Source organism: Aethalodelphis obliquidens, unplaced genomic scaffold (genome assembly GCF_003676395.1).
Source record: "Aethalodelphis obliquidens isolate GAN/ISIS:26980383/991018 unplaced genomic scaffold, ASM367639v1 scaffold43, whole genome shotgun sequence".
NCBI classification, from domain to species: Eukaryota; Metazoa; Chordata; class Mammalia; order Artiodactyla; family Delphinidae; genus Aethalodelphis; species Aethalodelphis obliquidens.
This window is the reverse complement of record NW_020837987.1, coordinates 5,055,948-5,079,563: the sequence shown is the minus strand read 5'-3', so window position 1 is coordinate 5,079,563 and position 23,616 is coordinate 5,055,948. Positions and strand designations below refer to the sequence as shown.

Genomic DNA, 23,616 nt, shown 5'->3' with positions numbered 1-23,616 from the left:
GGGGTCTCATATTACAGACCTCTGAGGGCGGGCGGGACTTGGCCCCAGAGGCCTGGGGACAGCCCCTTAAGGAGGTGCAGCTCGCGGTGCAGCTCGGCCAATGTCAAGCAGCAAGGTCCGCTCTCCTGCCCCGCCTGCCTCCCTCCCGCCTCTCCCCCGCCGCCCCCGACCAGCCTGGCCGGATGCAGGACAGAAAACACGGTCTATTAGGCTGTGCCGGTGCGTCACCGGCTGGCGCTGGGCCAATGACAGCCCCGGGGAGTGTCGTTTCTTAGGGCCGAGGAGGTGGGGGCCGGAACTTCCTGCGTTTCAGCGCAGCAAGTCATTTCCCCGGGCCGGTGCGCCCCGAGCCGTGGCCCCGGGGCTGAGCCAGTACTACGCTCTTCCCAGCTGGTTTTCCGAAGCGGGCGGGGAAGGACAGGGAGGCCAGGACCCTCCTCCGCGTCTTTGAACTAGTCGTGAGCCCCTGGGACGCGGTGTCCGCCAGGGTCCCGCCGGGCCGCGCGCTCTCTGCGGCCCCAGCGACGGCATCGGGCTCTGGGTGCCCTTGACCCCGGGGAGACTGAAGTGCCACCTCGCCCCGGGCAAGGCGAGGCGGTGCTAGGCTGAGCCCGCGACACCCGCCTCGGTCGCCCGCCTCTTAGGGCCCCTGCGTCCACGGGCTGCGATGGCGGCGGCGGCGCTGATGGACCCGGCGAAGGTGAGTGGATGGGCTTCAGGCCCTCAGCCGCTCAGTCCCCCACCCTCACGTGCCCGGCGCCGGGGTATCAAAGATGGGCGATGCCCTACGACTTCACTTCTTTTTCATCTTTCTTCTTTTGAGTCCCGGGTCTCCGAGGGTTTGAGAGGGCGAGCAGTCCCTCCCAACCTAGGGTCCTGAATCTAGGCCACGGATTATAGAGAGCAGTTCCCATTTCTAAACTCTAGTGGGATGAGGTGGGAAAGGGTTTCCTAGGCACGGGAACCAGCACGTGCAAATGCCTGATTGACCTGGGAGTGTTCAGAGAGCAGGTGGGCTGAAGTCAGCCCTGGAATGGCGGGGTGGGGAGCTGGGGCTCTCTACTGAGAGTGTTGGGAGCCACAGAAGGTTCAGAGCAGAGGAGGAAGATGACCTGACTTCGGTCTTAGCAGGGCCCTATGGATGCTGAGTGGAAAATTGACTGCGGGCTGAGGGTGAAGGCGGGGAGAGCAAGGAGTAGGCTGTTGCAGTACTGCAGCCCACGTGACTAGGGCAGGTGGCTGGAGGCCGAAGGAGCGACTGGATTCTAGGTGTGTCTTTTAAGCTAGTCTGACCAGATTTTCTGATGTGGAGGCTGACCAAGAAAAGAGGTGACGTGATGGTTTTGGGTTTTAGCAGCTGGAAGGATGGATGAACCATCAACTGAGAAGGGGAAGTTGGCTGTAGGAGGAATTTTCAGTGGAAACAGAAGAAGTTAGGTTTTGGCCACGTTGAACTCTGATGTTCCAGGGACCCCTGCGTGAAGTTGAAGGTTGAGGAGCCAGACACACAGTTATGGTGTTCTGGGGAGACTTAGTTTAGGTTATGAGACACCAAATATACAAAGGGACAATTGAAAGACTATATATAAAATAGAACTCTGACCCACAACCTGCAGCAATCTGTCCAGGTAGCCAACCCTCTTATCTACAATAAACAACCTAGGAAGCCATCCTGCTGAAAGTTAGCCTCGCAGGAAGCCAGATTGCCATCTCTAGTGACAATCCAGAAAGTTAAACAGTAACTTCTGTAACAATTGGCCCCCAAAGACCAGGGCTTAATAGCTGACAACTCTTCTAATTTTTGTTCCTACTTCCAACGTAGGACCAACCAGGGAAAGCCAAATATGCACCCCTAACCAACCACATAGGATGCCCTGCGCCTAGTTAGCCTGCCCACAGCTTCCCCATGCCAACAGGGCATACCTGAAGCCTTCCCTTTTTTTCCACTTCTAAAGCTTTCCCGCTCCTCTGCCTGCCTCTGAGTCTGTGCCAGCGCATAAGCGGTTGGCTCTCTTTCTATAGCAAACTCAGAGTAATTAGCCTTTGCTGTTCTCATTTGGTTGGTCTTTATTTTCACAGTTAGAAACATCAAGGGACTTCCCTGGAAGTCCAGTGGTTAAGACGCCACGCTTCCACTGCAGGGGGGGCCCGGGTTTGATCCCTGGTTGGGGAACTAAGATCCTACAAGCCGTGCGGCGTGGCCAGAAAAAAAAAGGAAAACAAAAAAAGAAACAACCAAGATGTGGCATCTGGTGTGTGGGCAAGGGTGTGTCGGATTTAGGAGGGTGAAACTTCAGGTCATGGTGGCAGTGATGTTAGGGGGAAGGGGGAGGGTGGGGCCTGAGAACTGAGAACGGGGTATCTTGCTGGCTTGTTTGGCATCATAAAGACAGATGAGGGAGAGTTAGTGTTCATGGTGGTGGTTGGGCAGGGGGCTGTGTGTAGGGAAAGGTGGGTCTGGCAGGTGGCCAAATTTTCCTGGGGGCACAGATATGAGAAGGGGGGCTAAGGCTTCATAGTACTGGAGGTCATTTTTCAGTGAGGCCTGGGCTGGTGCTAATTCAGCCATCTTCGTTCTCACCAGGGCTTTGTGGACCCTTGAGGGGGCCTGGGGATTTTCAGTCGGGCTGGGGAATCAATTCAGGGGCAAATGGGGCAAGATGAGAGAGCCGTTAGACCCTGGTGGGTGGGGGGTAGGAGGACCGGAGAGGTTGGCTTTTGAATGAGTGACTGATGAAGGGACAGAAGAAAAGGGCCAAGGGCATCTGATGTAGTCCTGGGTGGCTTGGATTGAAGCCAAGAACGGGGCCGAGTGGGGAGGCCTTCACATCAAGGGTGGATGTTGCCCTTGGCAGTGGGGGCCACAGAAGGTCTGGGGGCAGGATGGGATCATGACTGTATTTGCCAAGAATTCTCCGGACTGCCAGGGAGGGGGCAGCTTCCTCCTCTACCCTTCCTTTGAGTTCTTGTGGCTGGACTAATAATAAAAGTAATATTAACAGGAGAAAAACGAATTTTAATGCACATGAAGGTGTCACAGAAATGGGACCTAAAAAGTGGCCACAGCAGGCAGCTTTTATACTTATTAGACAAGGAAACAATACATTTGTGCGGAACTGACTGGACAAAGAAACTTAGGTTTTGGGTGCCCAATTAATGAAGAAGCTAAGCAAAGTTCGGGTTTCAGGTAGTAAATTAAAGAAGTAACAGGTTTTATTTACGTAGGTTTCTTGGCCCAAATTTCCCATCTTTGGCAATAAGGGTGTTCTTTTTTTTTTTTTTTTAATGTTTATTTATTTATTTATTTGGCTGCGCCGGGTCTTAGTTGCTGCATGCATGCAGGATCTAGTTCCCTGACCAGGGATGGAACCCGGGCCCCCTGCATGGGGAGCGCGGAGTCCTAACCACTGGACCACGAGGGAAGTCCAAATAAGGATGTTTTTTATGTCCAGATGCAGGGAGTGCACTTTTTGCGTGAGAAATTTATTTCCTGTTTTCAGGGAGACAGAAAGGAGGGTCGGAGTGTCCCCTGCGTTGGCTGTTTCTTCAGTAACTTTAATTCAAAATAATCAATATGCCATTGAGAAACATTTAGGGGAGGCCTACCTCGGGTCTGACAGTTCCCTCCTCTGAATCGTCCTCTGTGGAGAGAGAGAATGGGTTAGTGGAGTCCTACAGTTCATTGAACCATTTTCTTAGTTCTGAGAACAGATTAGTTCAGTTCAACAGTTATACCTTATTTTAGGAGGCAGTGATGCAGGGGGGCTTCCAGAGCTAGGCCTATGGTGCAAGCAGTCAAGTATTTAACAGGAGACATTTCTAGGGAATCAAAAGAAAGACAAAGGTTGATGATCAGAGCAGATTATAAACCAGTTTATAGACCAGGATGCAGTCAGTCAAGAAGATTTCTAGATGTCAGGGTTGAAGCAGCTTTTGCAGTTTGAAATGTCTCTGATGTCACCAGGTGTTCAGGAAAACTTTCTGAGTGGCTCATATAGTAAAAGGCACGAGGATAGTTTAAATATGAGCCGTGGTGGCAATTTCTCTGCAGTTTATCAAGTCGTTTAGCTTCAATTTGCAGGGCTTCAGGAAAAGGGCAATTTTAGTTCTCAATGATTCCAACTCAATGATTCCACACTCAGTTTTAGTTCTCAGTGATTCCAGCTCAGAAGGGTGAGAAAAAATTGGAAACATTAAAGAGTTGTAGCCAGATATTGGAGGAAACTAGAATAATTCAGGATCCAGACCAGTTTTCAGGTAAATGACAAAACCTCAATGAAAACTAATAGCACTAGAATCATATATACAAGTGTGCATTATAGTTTCTATTGAAACATAATTTTGTTCTCTAAAATCACTCTCATTTCTACCAAAGATAGCCAAATCAAGACGAATTTGTTTGCAGAGTAAGTCTAGATTCCATGAACTTGGCCTGATTATTTATACAGGTCCAGCAAGAATAGGGCTTAGCCATATAGGCTCTTCTGAATCTGCTTTGCTGGAACTTTTCATAAGGAATTTCCAGATTGAACTCTTAATAGCCTCTCGAGGCCAGGAAGCCACGTCAGACTTATCATCAGACTTGCCTGTAATACCTATAGAATTGGGTGAATTCCTCTCTTGAGATCCCCCAAATATCCTGAGGTTCCTGTGCCTGTCAGAAGTGACCGTCCTTACTCACGTGGTAAGGCGCTGGGAACCCTGTTAGCAAGGTACCAGGATGCTTTTCCAAAGGATTTGATTGGCCCATAAAGTCAATTTTGGGAATTCCCCGGTGGTCCAGTGGTTAGGACTCCTCGCTTTCATTGCCTAGGTCGCGGGTTCAGTCCCTGGTCAGGGAACTAAGATCCCGCAAGCCGCACAGCCAAAAAGAAAAAAAATAATAATAATTTTAAAATAAAGGCAATCTTAGTTCCTTCAAGCTGTCTGGTCATATCTGAGTCTACATGTGCCTCTCTCAAATATGACTTTCCAGTCAAAGCCTTGGCAAGATAACCAGTGTTTCTACTTGTGTCCTATTATGAAGAGAACAGATTCTTATTGAACTTAGGCAAGTAACTGTATTGCTAAGAAAATAGTACTCACAGAGTTTCTGAATTCTGGAGAGATCAGGTAGGGGGAAAAAGATAAATGTTTCATTTTTGCTTACAAAGGTATAATTTACCAAATTGCTGTAAATCTTTTAAAAAAACTTCCTTGTATTTGGAAAACAAAAGGTTAAAAAATCAGTAATATTTTAAACAAAAAGTCACAAAAATTATAATCATATTCATCAGTTCATTCAATCCCATGTAATTAATTCTTGTTCTGCTCTGAGTCCAGTTCTTCCGTTAGTTCTGTCAGCTTTGCCTGATGATTGAGGATGAGGGCAACAGTGATACTTCCATGAAGTTTGTGAGGTTTTTTCTTAAGGCTCATGTGATTTGCCCCGTAAGGTGGATGCCTTGATCACTGGAGATTGTGGAAGGTATACCCAAATGGAAAACACATTTTTAAAAACCGTTTCTTTGCCCTTGTGAGGGCATCAGCTTTGTAGCAAGGGAGGGCTTCAATCCATCCGGAAAACATACATGTAATAATAAAAACATTCTGATAACCCACATGTAGTGGCAGTTGAATGAAGTACAGCTGCAGGTGCTCAAAGAAGTCCAGAGAGAAAATGTCTGAGGCTTCTGGGGACAAAAATTGTTTTTCCCCAGGGTTATGGACTTGACAGGTCAGACATTGCTGGTAGACTGCTTTTGCAATTTTATAGAAATCTTCCTGCCCATGTCTATTTAAATGCATCTTAAAGACACTATGGTGGGTGAAGGGATGCAAGAAAAAAAAAAATGAGGTTTGCCAGGGAGCTGGGAAGAACCAAGTAGCCATCTTGGGTTTCCCATAGCCCTGACTGTTCATTTAATTTACAGCTATTGTTTACCCATTTTAATTTCTCTTATTCAGAAGTAGACTGTTGCCATGGTACAAGGACATCAGAATGGCAAAATCTGGCAATAAGGGGTCAGGTTTTTTGCAGAAGCAGAATGGATTTTATCTTCATGTGCCACAGTCTTTACAGATTCTGTTGCTGCTGCCTTTGCATGACAGTCAGTGCATTTCCCTGATACCTGGGTTCAATCCCTTTAGTATGAGTCTCCATTCTGATGACAGATAACATTTTATGCCAGGACATATATGACTTCAGAAATTTCACATAATTTCTGGAACACTTGGAATACATACCTATACAGACACAACATAAAGGAGACTTAACATGACTTCTTATGTGACAACAGTTTCCATATAATTTAACATATTAAATACACCTAATTAGTTTAATATCTTTTTATAAGGCGAGAGAATAAATCTTTGAGGGTATTTCAGAGGGCCCCTGAAATATCTCACGTCTCAATGTTAGTTCTAAGTCAAAAAGTTTTCATTTAGAATTTGATTTGGGAGAAGTTTGTCAAAAATATCAAAAAATATTTGACTTAAGTAGGTTGCCATGAAGCAATGCTTCGTTATCCATTTAACCAAAGTAATAATTAAAGACTTCTTAGGCAAATATAGAAGGTTATATAGTTCTGAGCAAAATTCAGGTCTTTTAATAGCAATAGGACTGGGCTTACTTACTGAATCAAAGACCTGATAAAGATATAGAACATAAGTAATTACTTTGACAAGACAGAAGATCTTTGTTTTTTTCTAGGCACATTACTTAAAGGTAAAGAAAAACCTTTCATAATCTCTTATTATCAAGAGCAGACCAATAGAAAACAAAAACAAACAACCAAAAAAACTTTGTTCTTTTAACAGAGAGAAAAACAAATTCCAATTTTGTACCAGTTTACTTTGATATTAAAACTTATTTACATAATTAAATTCATTCTAATCTTGTTCCGTCATGACCACACATAAAATTCCTTTCCAAAGAATCCTTTATTCACAAACTTAAAGTTGTCCATTTTAGTTTGTCCCTTGTTTTCTTTCCCATTTAAAACTAACCAGCTTTAGGACAAAATCACTTTCTTTTTCCTTAATAAAAATGTCTCCATACCTTTTCTTATCCCTTATTATATCTGCAGCTTTAACCACATATATTAATTGGAATCCTAATCCTTTGAAATTTTAATTTTTTATTGAAAACAAAGAAGTAAACAATTGTAAACTTTATTAACATTTTGTGGTGTGACAAACATAAATACATTTTATAATTTCTAGAAACATGCTATTTCATAGTACAATCTTTCAATAAAGCACAAGATATATTTACTAGAGCCAAACATACTTAGTTTCTCTTTATCAAGAGGCAACAAGTAGGTATAAACTTAGACTTGTTTAGAAACTAATGTTTCAATACTTTATCGTATTTGGAAATGATTTAGACATCCAGTTAATTCCCATCGTTTAAGTTAACGTAGCAAAACTCTAAGGGTATAAATTACCAAACAGATTTAGGAAACTATTTAAATGGACATATCATAAAACATTTATTGTCTAAAAGTTCACCTAAAAACTCATCACATTTATATCTGTTCAATTTATTTTTAACAATCAGATTACTCATGAAAATTTCATGAGACATTAAAGCAGTTAGTCATTATCTTGTTTGTTTGTTTGCTGACAAACTGCAAAAGAGACAACATTAGCCCGTTTGACTAGTACACCCAGGTAGAACAAAGGTTGTTTATCTACATTACATTTAATGCTAACTCTGAAGATATACCTGTATTAATTTAACCAACAAGTAGCTTTTATTTCCTAAAGATTATCTGAGGATATACCTTCAGGTAACTCTGAAGATATATCTGTATTAATTTAACCAACAAGTAGCTTTTATTTACTAAAGATTATGAGAAACGTTTGGGTTATTTTTTATTACATATTTGAGACTTTTTATATAAAAAAAGTCTTTATTTAAGCCAATTAAATAGAGCTCTTTTACAGATTAATTTTGGCAGTGCCATCCAGAGGTAACATACACATATGGACATATAGATAAACTCAACCAGAGATCTCATACTTCTTATTTTAAAACTTTAGTCATGAATCAGGTACAATAGAAAACTCACTAGTTTATCAGTAACAGTTGGAATGAATTAGGTTATTTGCTCAGCTAGCTAGTCTTTTATTATTTGTGTAGAAGACTTTTAAGATCTGTATTTGCCCTTGACAAGCAATTCTAGGGAGGCTGTGACTTATTAGAGTTTGAGCAAGAAAGTCCTTTTAACAGTGAGTGTTTGAAAAAGCCTCTCTCTCTTTTTTCTTTTAATTTCAGGTTTTACTGATTGAATTAGTCCAGGCTCAGGGTCAGGCTCTGTGGGCTGTGTTTACATTCAAATACATGACATAACTTGAAGGGACAGAGAAAGAAAATATGTTTTGGAGTATACTTGTCTGTTATCATAGGTCTTAGGGTAATTATTATTAAATGTTTTTCTTAAGTACAGGACAAGTTTGCGCCAATATCCTGATCTACTATAATATCTGCAAGCATTTTGAGAGGACTAGGTGAGACCTTGGGACGAGTAAAGTTCGATGGGCTTTGACTTGTTTCTAGAGTTGTACTTCTGGTTTTGTAGAGCTTCATAAGACAAGCTTTGTAAGACAAAGACAGTTGTTTCTATAAACTCTTAAATATTGGCCTCCAGCCCATTTATTTTCTGATTATTTGTAGGAGAGGCTGGGAAATTGCTGAGAAGATGGGGTGATTTTTAAGAAGGAGAATTTATGTTGAATTTTTGTTTTAAGCCTAATTTCTGTGTTTTTTTATCTTAATAAGGGATTCTCTAAGACTAGTCATTATACCTTTTTTTTTCTTTTTATAGAGAATTTGGTCCTCCCATAAGTACCAGTATGACAGCTGTTTATTATGAGAGCTCTCAATTGTTTTTTTCCTTTTAAATATAGTCAATTTAAAGGATCTATCATCTGGCCATTGACAAGTAGGATCTTATATTTTCACATAGTGACTGAAGCCAATAAGTGTTTTATTATGGCTTAACCAAAGATGCAAGAGGCATCTCACAAGAAGAGTATATAGCCCTCACAAGATCCAAAAAGCCCACTCCCAGAATTAGTCTAAGAAGGTAGAACTCCTTTGTTGCTACAGGTGGTGAGAATGGTGTAGGGAAAATGGTGTCTCCAGTGTTCCACAAAAATCTGGGGCGCCTCCAGCCATAAAACCGATAATTTATGGTATCCGGCAGGCACTACTGGAATGGGACTTTTCCAGCACTAACAACTAATGAAGGTTGTGATGACAGAGGCCCGTTATGGACTGGGACGCCTAATGACAAAGTCCCCTGAGAGCTGGTATGGCCGGACAAAGAGCTTGGCCACCAGATGCACCCCAGTAAATGCACCTTCTGGATGGTAGAGACCAGAGACAGTATTCTCACTGGAGACAAAGCCAAGCTCTGAGGACATAAAACAAGATGGAAGGAAAAAACCTCGTCTTTTTTTTTTTTTAATAAAGAGCCCAGAGCAGGACTTCCCTGGTGGCGCAGTGGTTAAGAATCCGCCTACCAATGTAGGGGACAAGGGTTTGATTCCTGGTCCAGGAAGATCCCACATGCCACGGAGCAACTAAGCCCGTGCACCACAACTACTGAAGCCTGTGCGCCTAGAGCCCATGCCAAGAGAAGCCACCACACACAGCAACAAAGACCCAACGCGGCAAAAAATAAGAACCCAGAGCAAAGTTTGTCTAAACAGATGCCGGTCTGGTGAGAACTGCTAATTCACCAGTGTGTGAGGCTGGCTTGAACAGCAGGCTTATAGGGCCTATGCCTGTGTTCTGCCCTCTGGCTCTTCCTCGTGACAAACAACACGACAGACAGAGACAGAGAAAAACAGTGACCATCTCTGGGAGGTGAAGGATGAGGATTCCCAAGTCACTAATACAAGGAACTAACCAGCTCCACAAATATTTTCTCCTGCTAATCTAAATTTAGAGACAGAGAAAGGGGAGTCTCACCACTTTCCCTCCCACCAGAACTTGCAGGCAGAGAGCCGGGAGGCCGACTGGGTAAGAAATCTCATTACCTTCTGCAGTCTTTGTCAGATGCCCCCGGCTCTACAGCATCCTCAGGGCGGGAAGCAGGCTCCAGCCAGCCACCTGCCTGGCTCACCAACTGTCAGGAAGAGGGGAATTTCCCCCTCTACCCCTCTTTTGAGATTTTGTGGCTGGACTAATAATCAGATTGACACAAGACAGATTAATAGGTGAAAAGGAAACAAATTTTAATTCCTGCTCATGGACGTCTCATAGAAATGGGACCTAAGAAATGGCCAAAGCAGGCAGCTTTTATACTTTTTGGACAAAAAAAACAATAAATTTGTGAGGAATTGACTAGACAGAGAAACTTGGGTTTTGGGTACCCAATTAGTGAAAAATCTAAACAGAGTTTGGGCTTCAGGTAGTAAATTAAAGAAGTAACAAAGTTTGTTTATATAGGCTTCTTGTCCCCAAAATCCCTATCTTTGGTGATAAGGGTGTCTTTCTACCTCCAGATTGAGGTAGAAAGACACCCTTTTACACGAGACATTCATTTACTTTTACATGAGAGATTCATTTCTTGCTTTCAGGGAGACAGAAAGGAGTGTCCCCCTTGTGCTGGCCGTTTCTTAAGTAAATTTAATTCAAAATAATCAATATGACATTGAGGCACATTTTGGGGTGGCCTACCCTGAGCCCCAGCAATACCATGTAAAGAGTGACAGCGCATGGAGATGGCTATGATGTGGGCTGGGATGGGGAGGGGGTACAGCAACAATGGGGTTGCAGTGGTGAGGTCCAGGGTTTGAGGAAATGTACAGTCCAAAGAGTGATATGCATGTGGGGAGGGCATGTGAGCTGTTGCCCCCAGGGCCCTGGTACTGGGGACTATGGGCCCATGTTTGTTTGTATCTGTAAGGCATGACATCGGCGACACTAGGGGCCCTGCACTTCAGGCCCAGAGCATTGCTGGCATTGCTGTGGGCTGAAAAAGCAGTCATAGAAGGCATGGAACCAGGGCCTGGGATCTCCTCTGAGTTGGGAAGCTGGGGAGGAGGGTGAACAGGGGATAGACAGGGAGTCCTGAGGAGAGAAGCTGATCATGGAATGAACTGTCCCCATCATGGCAGGACTGTGTGACCTTTGAGGACGTGACCATTTACTTCTCCCAGGAGGAGTGGGGACTCCTTGATGAGGCTCAGAGACTCCTGTACTGCGATGTGATGCTGGAGAACTTTGCACTGATAGCCTCACTGGGTAAGGCTTTCACACCCACCCAGGTGTCCTCAGCTCATCTCTGCCCATCCTCTTTTCCCAAGAAGAGGCTTTTTCCGTCCCACAGCCGGACCGTGGGCACTGCTTCCTTCCCCCCCACCTTTAAAAAAAAAATTTATTTATTTTATTTATTTATTTTTGGCTGCGTTGGGTCTTCGTTGCTGTGTGCGGGCTTTCTCTAGTGGCAGAGAGTGGAGGTTACTCTTCATTGAGGTGTGCAGGCTTCTCCTTGCAGTAGCTTCTCTTGTTGAGGAGCACGGGCTCTAGGCACGCAGGCTTCCATAGTTGTGGCACGTGGGCTCAGTCGTTGTGGCTCACAGGCTCTAGAGCACAGGCTCAGTTGTTGTGGCGCACTGGCTTAGTTGCTCCGTGGCATGTGGGATCTTCCTGGACCAGGGCTCAAACCCATGTCCCCTGCATTGGCAGGCGGATTCTTAACCACTGCACCACCAGGGAAGTCCCCCTTTCCCCCCTTTCTGGTATATGTGCGGTGGGTTCCAGAGCTCAGCTGTGTGCAGGGTCCCACGCTTTCCCCAAGCAGCCCCAATACGTGCTGCCCTGAAGCCTTGTGGGGAAGGGTCCCAGAAGGAAGACCAGTGGATCCCATCTGACTCAGCCACTGCCCGCCTGGGTGATCGTCCAGATCTATGACAGTTCTGTTCTGCTCTTTTCCTTTAAAACTAACATTTCCTAAGGCCTGACTGCCAGGAATTCTAGGTACTGGTGGTTACTATTTGCTATGACCACTGAGATGTTCCTGCTAGACCTCCCTTGTGTGTTCCTTTTGTAATATTTTGTTTTCTTTCCTGTGGTCTGTTGTGGGGTAGTTCACCAGGACAAGTGCTGGCCCCTTACCTGTCCTGTCTTTCCCTTAGGACTTACATCTTTCAGGTCTCATGTAGTTGCCCAGCTGGAGATGGGGGCAGAGCCCTGGGTGCCTGACCGAGTGGACATGACGTCAGCCATGGCAAGAGGGGCATATAGAGGGCCTGGCTCAGGTAAGTGAGAGGTGGGGGACCATGTGACATCACTACTGTCTTCAGATCATACCTCCCACTTTTCTCGTGTTCATCGTTGTTTTGGTGCCAAAGCCTTATATCTCTTCTACCTTTCCTTTCTTGTTCTTGACACATTGCCTACTTGTCATTTCTGCTTTGACTTGGGGCCCCTGGCTGTGTCCCTCACTGTTTCCACAGCTCCCTCTGCAGCACTCTCCAATGTGGACCTGCACTTAATATGTCATGCGATGTACACATTTCCTCTTATAGTCCTTGAACACCAGCTAGCCAGTTGCAATCAGATTTTCCCAGGCCTGAACACATCCTTCTGCACAGTCCTCATGGGTTACCAGCAGCCAGGGCTCCCCTGAAAAGCCTTTGTAGAGAAGTGAGGAGGAGACTTGCCTTTCCACCTGATACTGTGCACATCTTTGTGTCCTTGCTTCTGGTAAGGCCTCCCCTATTTCGTGACCTTACCAGGCACAGCACATTAGAGAAGACCATTCCTTATCCTGACCTCAGGCCTTTCATCTTGCCAATAATCCCATGGACTCATTCCTGTATCAGACTTGCATTTGTGATTGGGTTGTCACCAGCATTTTTCTACTTTCAGATTTTTGCCATGGAACAGAGGGTGAGGAGTCACCTGCTGAGCTTAGTGTTTCTGTAGAAGTGTCACAGGACATGAATCCCAAGGTGGTTCCATCCACCCAGAAAGGCTACCCCTGTGACCTGTGTGGCCTACACCTGAAAGACATTGTGCACCCAGCTGAACACCAGGCAACACATCCCTGGCAGAAACCACATGTGTGTGAGGCATACAGGAGAGAGTTCAAGTTCAATGCCAACCTTCACCAACCACAGATGCAGCAGAACGTGGACAAGCCTATCGCAAGGAACGAAAGCAGCGCCTCGCTTGTGAAGAGCTGCAGAGATGACACATCAAAGAAACCTTTCACACTGAGGGAGAGTGGGAAGGCCTTTGTGTCCAGATGTGGTTTTCTCCAGCACCAGGTCACTCCCCGTGTAGTGGAGCCACACCACAGCTCCGAAGGCGTGGTGGATTTTCCCACTATGCAATGCCATAAGAAGCGCAGTGAATTTCAGAACACTCTCAGTGACAAATCCTCACTTGTTCAGCAGAGGACCCACACTGGAGAAAGGCCTTATGAGTGCAGCAAATGTGGGATATTCTTCAGCTACGCCGCTGGCCTCTTTCAACACCAGAGAGATCACAATCGAGGAAAGCCTTATGAGTGTGGTGAATGTGGGACATTCTTTAGCCAGCAGTCCAGTCTCATCAAACATCAGAGAGTTCACACTGGTGAAAGCCCTCATGTGTGCAGCGAATGCGGGAAATTCTTTAGCCGAAGCTCCAATCTTATTCAACATAAGAGGGTACACACTGGAGAAAAGCCTTATGAGTGCAGTGAATGTGGGAAATTCTTTAGCCAACGTTCCAATCTCATTCATCATAAGAGGGTTCATACAGGTAAAAGTGCTCATGAGTGCAGCGAGTGTGGGAAATCCTTCAACTGCAACTCCAGCCTTATTAAACATTGGAGAGTTCACACTGGAGAAAAACCTTATAAGTGCAATGAATGTGGGAAATTCTTTAGCCACTTTGATGGACTTGTTCAACATCAGATAGTTCACACTGGTGAACGACCCTATGGGTGCAGCGTTTGTGGGAAAGCCTTCAGCCGAAGCTCCGACCTCATGAAACATCAGCGAGTTCACACTGGTGAACGGCCTTATGAGTGCAGTGAATGTGGGAAACTGTTTAGCCAAAGCTCCAGCCTCAATAGCCATCGGAGACTTCACACTGGTGAACGGCCTTATCAGTGCCCTGAATGCGGGAAATTCTTTAGCCAACGCTCCAGCTTCAATAACCATCGGAGACTTCACACTGGTGAGCGGCCTTATGAGTGCCTTGAATGTGGGAAAACCTTCAGACAAAGTTCTAATCTGAGGCAGCACCAGAAAGTTCACAAACCAGATAAGCCATATAAGTGCAATGAATGTGAAAAGGCTTTTAGCCAAAGGTCTACCCTCATCCGGCATCAGAAAATTCACACCAGAAAAAGGAGTTCAGAGAATGTGCACCCTCCTTCTTCTGCACGACAGCACCCACTAGAGATTAACTCTGAGAGTGGTCTTTATGAGGGAGCTGTCAGCCAGAAGTTGAACCTTGTTCATCCAAATATCTATGCTGGAGAGATTCCCAATGGATGCTAGATATATTGGAAGCTTTCTGGAGCAGGGTTGCATTTTCTGACCACAAACTTTGCCAGAGTTTTTCTCACTGCTAATGTCTGTGGTAGAAGTCGTCTCAGTTCTACCCACTGGCAGGTCTCCAGAGTGTGCATCAGCCACTTTCCTGTGCTCACAAAAGACAGGCCTCTGTTTCCTCTTTCCAGGAGGGAATCATGAGTAGCCTGAGGCCATGGGAAGATGTCATTCCCTCCCCCTGTGACTGGTTTAGCTGTGGACATGACCCATCTTTGGCCATGAAGACCTGAGCTGGGTTCTACTGGCAGCTTGCAGAGGTTTCCCTTTTTCAAGGACATTTGTTTATCTTGTATGATGCTCATGATGGATTCATCCAGCTTCCACCTTACCCATCTTAACAACTATTTACTTTACATTGCTCTGGTTTGGGTGATAAGAGCCTTATTGATAAAGCCACCTTTAATCTTCCGTGTTCTGATAACTGTGGATTGGGTTGAGAACAGAATTAAGGTCTACCAAACCAAAGGGGTCTCCAAATTTATTGCCTCAGGGAAGAGCAGGATGGCAGAGCGCAGTTTTCAGTCCAGATTTGGCCTCGTTTGTGTTGCTACCCAAGGCATCCTAGGGAAGCTTGTAGGGCTTTGTGGGCCTAATGTTGTGGTCTGAATGGCATGAATTTTTGTGAATCAGCGATTACTCTGAGGAAGGGGAGGTTGTGCAACCTCCAGTGCATCTGGAAGCAGCCTGAGTTGGGCCCCTTGTTTACTGGGGATGCCTCCTATTCCTTAGCACTGTTGAGTAGACACTGTTTACCTGGCCCCTGCCAAAGAGTTATATGCCCTTGATGTCTAATGTTCCAGTATATGTCACCTACTGTAAGACTTACTGGGTCCAGTTGGCAAACAAGAGGGAATGTACCTGTTCTAAAAGTGCATCCACAAATGTTCCCTTAAATGTGACTGCAGGATTCAGGATTTGCAGAAGTTCTCAGGACCTCCAGACCTCTGTCCTTATGACTAAGGTCACCGGCAGAGCAAATTATCTAAAGGTTTTGTGGAATACTGCAGGCTCTCTGCATTATTCATGTCAAAGCCATTGCTGGGTTGGCAGGAAAATGGGGACTAAGAGAAGGTAGATCCTGTACGCCAGGGATGAGGCATTTGTGACATAGCCAGCCATCTCTGCTGCCAACACATGAGGAGAGAGGTAGTAGAATCAATATGGGGTTGCCAAATCTTCTAGTTTTCCAAAATGAGTAGGAGATCAGATTTTTATGTGCAACAATTTCTTTTAATGCTTTGTTGAGATATAATTTTCATGGAATAATTGGCTGTATGTATTTAATGCGTACACTTTGATAAGTTTTAAAATATGTATACACTCAGGGAACCAACACCACAATTATGATAATGAACTTATCTATCACCCACAAAGCTACCTCATGCCCCTTTACTATCCCTCCTTGCCTTCCCCAGGGAACCATTACCTACATCCCAAGGAAACCATTGATTTACCTTTTTTTTCCACTATAGATCTGTTTGCCTTTCCTAGAATTTTATACAATTGGAATCATAAAGTATTTGTACTCTATTTTTGGTCTGTTTTCTTTCATATAGCATAATCATCTTGAGAATCATCCATTCTGTGTGTATGAGTAGTTCATTCCTTTTACTGCTGAGTAGTGCTCTGTTGAATGAATACCACAGTTTTTATGCTTTTTTTTTAATTAAAAAATATAAAATACACAACATAAAATTTACTGTCTTAACCATTGTTAGGTGCACGGTTCAGCGGTATTAAGTACAGTCATATTGTGCAACTATCACCATTATTCATCTCCAGAGTTCTTTACATTTTGCAAAACTGAAACTATACCCATTAAACAATAACTCCTTATTTCCCCCTTCCCCAAGCCCCTGAAAACCAATATTCTACTCTCTGTAATGGAATTTGACTACTCTAGTTATCGCATATAAATGGAGCTATATATTGTCTTTTTGTGACTGGCTTATTTCACTTAGCATAATGTCCTTAAGTTTCATCCATGTTATAACATGTGTCAGAATTACATTACTTTTTAAGCTGAATAATATGCCATTGTATGTATATGTCATATTTTGCTTATTCATTCATCCCTCAATGGATACTTGATTTATTTCCACCTTTTGGTTATTGTAACTAATGCTGCTGTGAACTTGGGTGTACGAATCTCTTTGAAACCCTGCTTTCTATTCTTTTGGGTATATACCCGAAAGTGGAATTACTGGATCATATAGTAATTATATTTTATTTTTTGAGGAAAAAAAATTGTGTTGTGTTTCCCACAGTGGCTATACCATTTTACATTTTCAGCAAGTGTTCTACTTTTTCCACATCATCACTAACACTTGTTTTTTCTGTTTTTTGTTTGTTTGTTTTGGATAGTATCTATCTTGATGACTATGAAGTGGTATCTTGTTTTGATTTGTATTTCTGTAATGATTCATGATGATAACTATTGTTTCATGTGCTTACTAGTCATTTGTATATCTTCTTTAGGAAAATGTCTATTCAGGTCCTTTCTCCATTTTTGAATTGAATTGTTTGTGTTTTGATGTTGCTGAGTTTTAGAAATTCTATATACTGGATATTAATCTCTTATTAGGTTTGTGATTTGCAGATAATTTCTCCCATTCTGTGGGTTGCCTTTTTACTATGTTGATAGTGTGTCCTTTGATACACAAAAGTTTGAAATTTTCATGAGGTCCAAGTTGTCTTTTTTCTTTTGTTGCCTGTGCCTTTGGTATCATATCCAGAAAATCATTGCCAAATCCAATGTTATGAAATTTTCCAATGTTTTCTTCTAAGAGTTTTATAGTTTTGGGTCTTACATTCAGGTCTTTGATCTATTTTGAGTTAATTTTTGTGAAAGGTAAGGGTCCAGCTTCGTTCTTTTGCAGGTGGATATTCAGTTTTCCCATTGATTGATTTTGTCAAAAATTATTTGACCGTATATGGGAGGGTTTATTTCTGGACTCTATTCTATTCCATTTATCTATACTTTTTTCTTTATGTCAATACCTCACTATTTACATTAATGTGGCTTTGTAGTAAGTTTTGAAATTGGAAAATGTGAGTCCTGCAATATTGATCTTCTTTATCAAGATTGTTTTAGCTATTCAGGGTCCCTTGAGAATCCATATGAATTTTAGCATAGATTTTTGTTTCTGCAGAAAAAAAATTACTTGGATTTTGGTAGGGATTGCATGAAATTTTTAGATTGCTTTGGGTAGAATCGACATCTTAACAACATTCAGTCATCTAATCCATGAATGTGGGATATGTTTCCATTTATTTGTCTTCTTTAATTTTTTTCAGTAATGTTTTATGGTTTTAAAATAAAGTTTTTACCTCCTTGGTTAAGTTACTTCTTAAGTGTTTTACTCTTATTGATGCTGTTGTAAAAGGAATCGTTTTCATAATTTTCTACTCAGATTGTTCATTGTTCGTGTATAGAAATGCAACTGATTTTTCTGTGTTGGTTTTGTATCCTACTTTGTTGAATTAATTTATTAGTTCTAATAGTAACTTTGTGGAGTCTTGAGGGTTTTTTAGATTTAAGATTATTTCATCTGTGAACAAAGGTAATTTTACTTATTCTTCTCCAATTTGGATGCCTTTTATTTCTTTTTCTTGCCTAATTGCTCTGGCTAGAACTTCCAGTACTATGTGGAATAGAAATGGTGAGAGTGGGCATTCTTTCCTTACTCCTGATTGAAAAGCTGTTAGTTCTTCACCATTGAATATGATATTAGCTGTGGGTTTTTTATACATGGCTTTTATTATGTTGAGGTAGTTTCCTTCTATTCCTAATTTGTTGAGTGTTTTTATTGTGAAAGAGTGTTGAATTTTGTCAAATGCTTTTTCTGCAGCAATTGAGACGATCAAGTTGTTTTCTCCCTTTATCCTGTTAATGTGGTGTTAGATGATTTTCATATGTTGAATGATCCTTGCATTCCAGGAATAAATCCCACTTGAACATGGTGTTTAGTCCTTTTAGTATGCTGCTGAATTCTGTCTGCTAGTATTTTGCTAAGGATATTTGCATCAGTATTCATAAGGGATATAGGTCTATACTTTCCTTGTAGTATCTTTTTCTGGCATTGATATCAAGGGAAATGAATTAATGTGTTATCCTTTAAGTTTTTGGAAAATTTTTGACAAGGATTAATGTTAATTCTTCCTTAAATGTTTGGTAAAATTCACCAATAAAGCTTTCAGGTCCATAGCTTTGTTGTTGGGAGGTTTTTGATCACTCATTCAAATGAATGAATTCATTGAATCCTCTCATTCATTTTGCTTAGTAGTTACAGTTTTATTCAGATATTCTCTTTCTTCATGGCTCTGTCCTGATAGATTTTGTGTTTCCAGGAATTTGTCTATTTCATCTAAGTTATCCACTTTTTTTCATACACTTGTTCATAGTACTTTTGTAATCCTTTTTATTTCTGTAGAATCAGTTGTAATGTTTGTACTTCTATTTTTGTTTTTAGTAATTTATGCCTTTAGTCATTCTAGCTAAAGGTTTGTCAATTTTGTTAATCTTTTTTGAAGAACCATCTTCTGGACTCGTTGACTTTTCTCTATTGTTTTTCTAGGTGTGCTGTGCGTTTTGTTTTCTTTCATCTCTGATTATTTTCTAACATTCTCTGTGATTCCTTCTTTGTTCCATTGATTGTTTAAGGGTATGTTGTTTAATTTCCACAAATTTGTGAATTTTTCAGTTTACCTCTTATCAATTTCTATCTTCATCTGGTTGAGGTTGGAGAAGATACTTTGTGTAATATCTATCTTTTAAAATCAATTAAGCCTTAATTTGTGGCATAACATGGTCTATTATGGAGATGTCCCATGCACACTTGAGAAGAATGTGTTTTCTTCTGTTGTCAAGTACAGTATTACATACATTTCTATTAGATCTAATTGATTTATTGTGTTGTCAAGTCTTCTGTTTCCTTATTGATTTTTTTTGTCTGGTTGTTCAATACATTATTGAGAGTAGAGTATTAAAGTCTCCAACTATTACTGTAGAACTGTCTATTTACTCTTTTAATTTAACTGTCAGTTTTTGCTTCATATAATTTCTTGGTCTGTTATTAGGTGCATAAATGTTTATAATTGTTATATCTTCTTGCTGCGTAGAACCTTTTATTGCTATATGAAATATCTTTTGGCTCTTGTAACTTTTCTTTTTTAAATAAATTCTATCTTGTCTGCTATTAGTATAGCCAACCTCACTTTCTTTAGTTATTTGCATGGAATATGTTTTTCCATCCTTTCACTCTCAACCTACTTGTGTCTTTGGATCTAAAGTTAGTCTCTGTAGTCAGCATATAGTTGGGTCATTTTTATTTTTTTAATTAATTTATTTATTTTTGGCTGTGTTGGGTCTTTGTTGCTCTGCACAGGGTTCCTCTAGTTGCGGTGAGTGGGGGCTACTCTTCGTTGTGTTGCACGGGCTTCTCATTGCAGTGGCTTCTCTTGTCACCAAGCATGGGCTCTAGGCGCGTGCACTTCAGTAGTTGTGGGTCACAGGCTCAGTAGTTTTGGCTCATGGGCTCTAGAGCTAAGGCTCTGTAGTTGTGGTGTACGGGCTTAGTTGCTCCGCCTCATGTGGGATCTTCCCGGACCAGGGCTTGAACCCGTGTCCCCTGCATTGGCAGGCAGATTCTTAACCACTGCACCACCAGTAAAGCCCTAGTTGGGTCATTTTTTAAAAATCCATTCTGTCAATCTCTGTCTTTGATTGGAGAGTTTAATCCATTTACATTTAAAGTAATTACTGATAAGAAAGGATTTACTTCTGTCATTTGCTATTTGTTTTCTATATGCCTTATAGCTTTTTTTTTGTCCCCTATTTCCTGTATTACTGTCTTCTTCTGTTTTTGATTTTTTAACGTGAATATTTTAATTCCCTTCCCATTTACTTTTGTGTATATTCTATAGCTATCTTCTTTGTAGTTATCATGTGGTTACCGTCCTAAAATTATAACACTATAATTTGAATTTATACCAGCCTAACTTCAATAACATACAAAAACTCTGCTCCTATACAGTTCCATCTCCAACCCTTTCAGTTATTGATGTCACAAAATTACATCTTTATATACTGTATATCCAAAAACAAAGAATAATTGTTTTTTAATGCATTAGTTTCTCAAATAATGTAGAAATGAAAAAATGGAGTTATAAAGTTACAATAATAGTAGTTTTAAAAAATGCCCAACGTATGTACCTTTACCAGAGATCTTTATCCCTTCATACAGCTTTGAGTTAGTCTAATGTCCTTTTATTTCAACGTGAAGGACTCCTTTCAGCATTTCTTGCTGGGCAGGTCTGGTGGTAACAAACTCCCTTAGATTTTGTTTATCTGGGAATTTCTTAATTCTTCCCTCCCATTTGAAAGACAATTTTGCCAGATATAGGATTCTTGTTTAACAGATTTTTTTCCTTCAGCACTTTGAACATAACATACCCATTGCCTTCTGGCTTCCAAGGCTTCTGGTGAAAAATCTGTGGGTATTTTATCGAGTATCTTTTGAATGTGCCAAGTCACTGCTCCCTCATTTCTTTAAAGATTTTTTGTCTCTGTTTTTTGACAGTTTGATTGTGATGTGCTTTGATTTGGGTCTCTGAGTTCATTCTTGGAGTTCATTGAGCCTCTGGGATGTTTATATTCATATCTTTCATCAAATTTGGGAAGTCTTGAGTCATCAATTCTTCAAGCTATCTCTCTTCCCCTTTCTTCTTCTTCTGGCACTCTGGTGATATTTCCATTTTTCATTTCCATTTCCAGGTCTTTAGTTCTTTGATTATCTACAAGACAGTTGTTTTAAAGTCTTTGTCTAGTAGATCTGCCATCAGGTCTTTTTAAGAGACAGTTTCTGGTGATTTCTTTTTTTCCCCCTTGAATGGGCTGTGCTTTCCTGTTTCTTTGTATGGCTTGTAATTTTTTGTTGAACACTAGACATTTGAATCTAATAATTTGGTAACTTTGGAAATCAGATTCTTCACCTTCCCCAAGGTTTGCCTTTTTTTTTAATTTATTTTTTTATACAGCAGGTTCTTATTAGTCATCAATTTTATACACATCAGTGTATACATGTCAATCCCAATAGCCCAATTCATCACACCACCACACCCACCCCATCCCCCCCAGCCGCTTTCCCCCCTTGGTGTCCATACGTTTGTTCTCTACATCTGTGTCTCAATTTCTGCCCTGCAAGGTTTGCCATTTTATTTTAAAAAATTTTTTAATTGTTGTAGGCTGTCTCTGCTGGTGATCAACCTGAGGTGTAAACTTAAGGTCTTCTCGGGTCTTTTCTGAGCTTGTGCCTTTACATGTGTCATGACTTTCTAAATTCCTCTGTATATGTGATTGCTTTGAAATGTCTTAGCCCTAAAAATCTGGCTTCCAAAAGGAGAAAAGAGAAAAATGAAGGGGGGAATATGTGCTGGTGCAAATCCCCTGGAAGTTGCTTCAACTGGAGAGGGAGGGGCTTTCAACAATGCAATGACGTTTACACAAATGGTTGCACACTTCTGTGTCTTCACCTCTGCAGTCAGAAGCAGCAATAGATCAGAGCACAAGTCCTCAATATTTAAAGAGCAGGGTTTCACCCAGGTTCCCATCAACTGCGTGCAAGCTGCTCCAGGGACACATGTAGAACTGCCAGCCATGGGGCAAGTGTGTGGGGGACGGGTAGCTGTTACAGTGCTACGGGCTGAAATTGACCAAACTGCAATTTACTGTCTTCAGCTTTCGTCTGGAAGTTGTAAGCCTTTGAACAGACCCCAGAGCTCCAAAATAGGTATGTGAGATACATTTTGTCAATACAATTGTCTAGTTGGGGAGACAAGTTCCTGATGCTTCCTGCTCTACCATCCTCCCAGATTCCTTAATCAAATGCACCGCAATTTTTAAACACTTTCTTCTGTTAAATGACATACAGGTTTTTGGCTATTACAAATTAAGCTACTATGACCATGAATGTACAGGTCTTCATATGGGCCTATGCTTTTATTTCTCTTGTGTTAATATGTAGGAGTGCAATGCCTTTGTCACAGGGCAGGTGAATATTTAAAAATTTTGCAAACTGCCAAATTGTGTTCTAAAGCGGCTATACCATATGTGTTTCACCCAGCACTGAATAAAGAGTTCCAGTTCTTCCACATGTTCACCAGCAACTGCTATAATCAGTGTTTTTAATGTTTGCTATTCTAATAGGCATGTAGTAGTAGAATCTCATTGTGGTTTTACCTTGAATTTCTGTAATGACTCATAATTTTGAGCATTTTTTTATGTTTATTTGCCACCCATATATCTTCTTTGGTGAAATGTCCATTTATATCTTTTGCCTATTGTTAAAATGAACATTGGTTGATATTTCTATTTTCATTAACAGGAATACATTGAAACTGCAAAGAAATTTGTTGGAATGTCAGTCATTTATCAATGACGTCAGTAATTTATTTGCTTAATGGGGTAAAATTTTTTGAGTACTGAAAGAATATTTCCTTGCAATTCTGTGCTGTACCCAATGGAAAATGACAGACACAATACACCTTTAAGTTTAATCTGAATTATTAACATACTCTCTACTTTCTTAAATCTTCACATGAAACAATAAATCAAGCTCTGAATTGTAGTGTTTACCACACAGTCAATTTCAAGATACAACATGATGTCTGTGAATGTGAAATTAGGGCAAGGTGTGTAGTAGCACAGCATCATATTCTGTTTCTACCATATGGGGATACATTAAATATAAATAACCTTAAAGCATGGATAATAGTAAAACATAGTAAAATAATGAATGATGAGTTTTAAGTATCTCTTAGCTTAAAAAATCCAGCCTTACTCAAGTCTAAACTACGCATATTTAACATGTAAAATTTGATACATGTTTCTACCTATGAAATTAAAGGCTTTTCTTGAGCCCTTTGTAATCTCCCTCTGTACTCATCCATCTGCTGGAAACCACTGATCTGCTGTCTGTCACTACATATTTGTTTACCTTTTTTTCAGAAAAATTACATTAATCTGGGAGCAGTTTAGGTAGGCAGTTAGAGTTCAATATCCGCTATGAA

The 23,616-nt window shown here is 41.5% G+C and overlaps 1 protein-coding gene across 5 annotated transcripts in view; it reads left to right on the top strand.

Annotated features, from left to right (window-relative positions):
- The first annotated feature begins 321 nt into the window (after nt 1–321).
- ZNF792 (zinc finger protein 792) overlaps nt 322–23,616 on the top strand; it is a 29,359-nt gene continuing 6,064 nt past the window's right edge. For 2 of the 5 annotated variants that reach the window (XR_003427261.1, XM_027078930.1), the window contains exons 1-5: nt 322–700; nt 11,113–11,239; nt 12,133–12,255; nt 12,869–14,167; nt 22,089–22,337. Coding sequence is in view for 4 of the 5 variants with exons in the window: in XM_027078930.1 (XP_026934731.1) it covers nt 668–700; nt 11,113–11,239; nt 12,133–12,255; nt 12,869–14,167; nt 22,089–22,337 (1,831 nt within the window). In the remaining variant the exon portion in view is untranslated. Of the gene's footprint in view, nt 701–11,112; nt 11,240–12,132; nt 12,256–12,868; nt 16,078–22,088; nt 22,338–23,616 lie in introns of those variants that run through there. The other 3 variants (XM_027078932.1, XM_027078931.1, XM_027078929.1) reach the window with 2 other exon arrangements.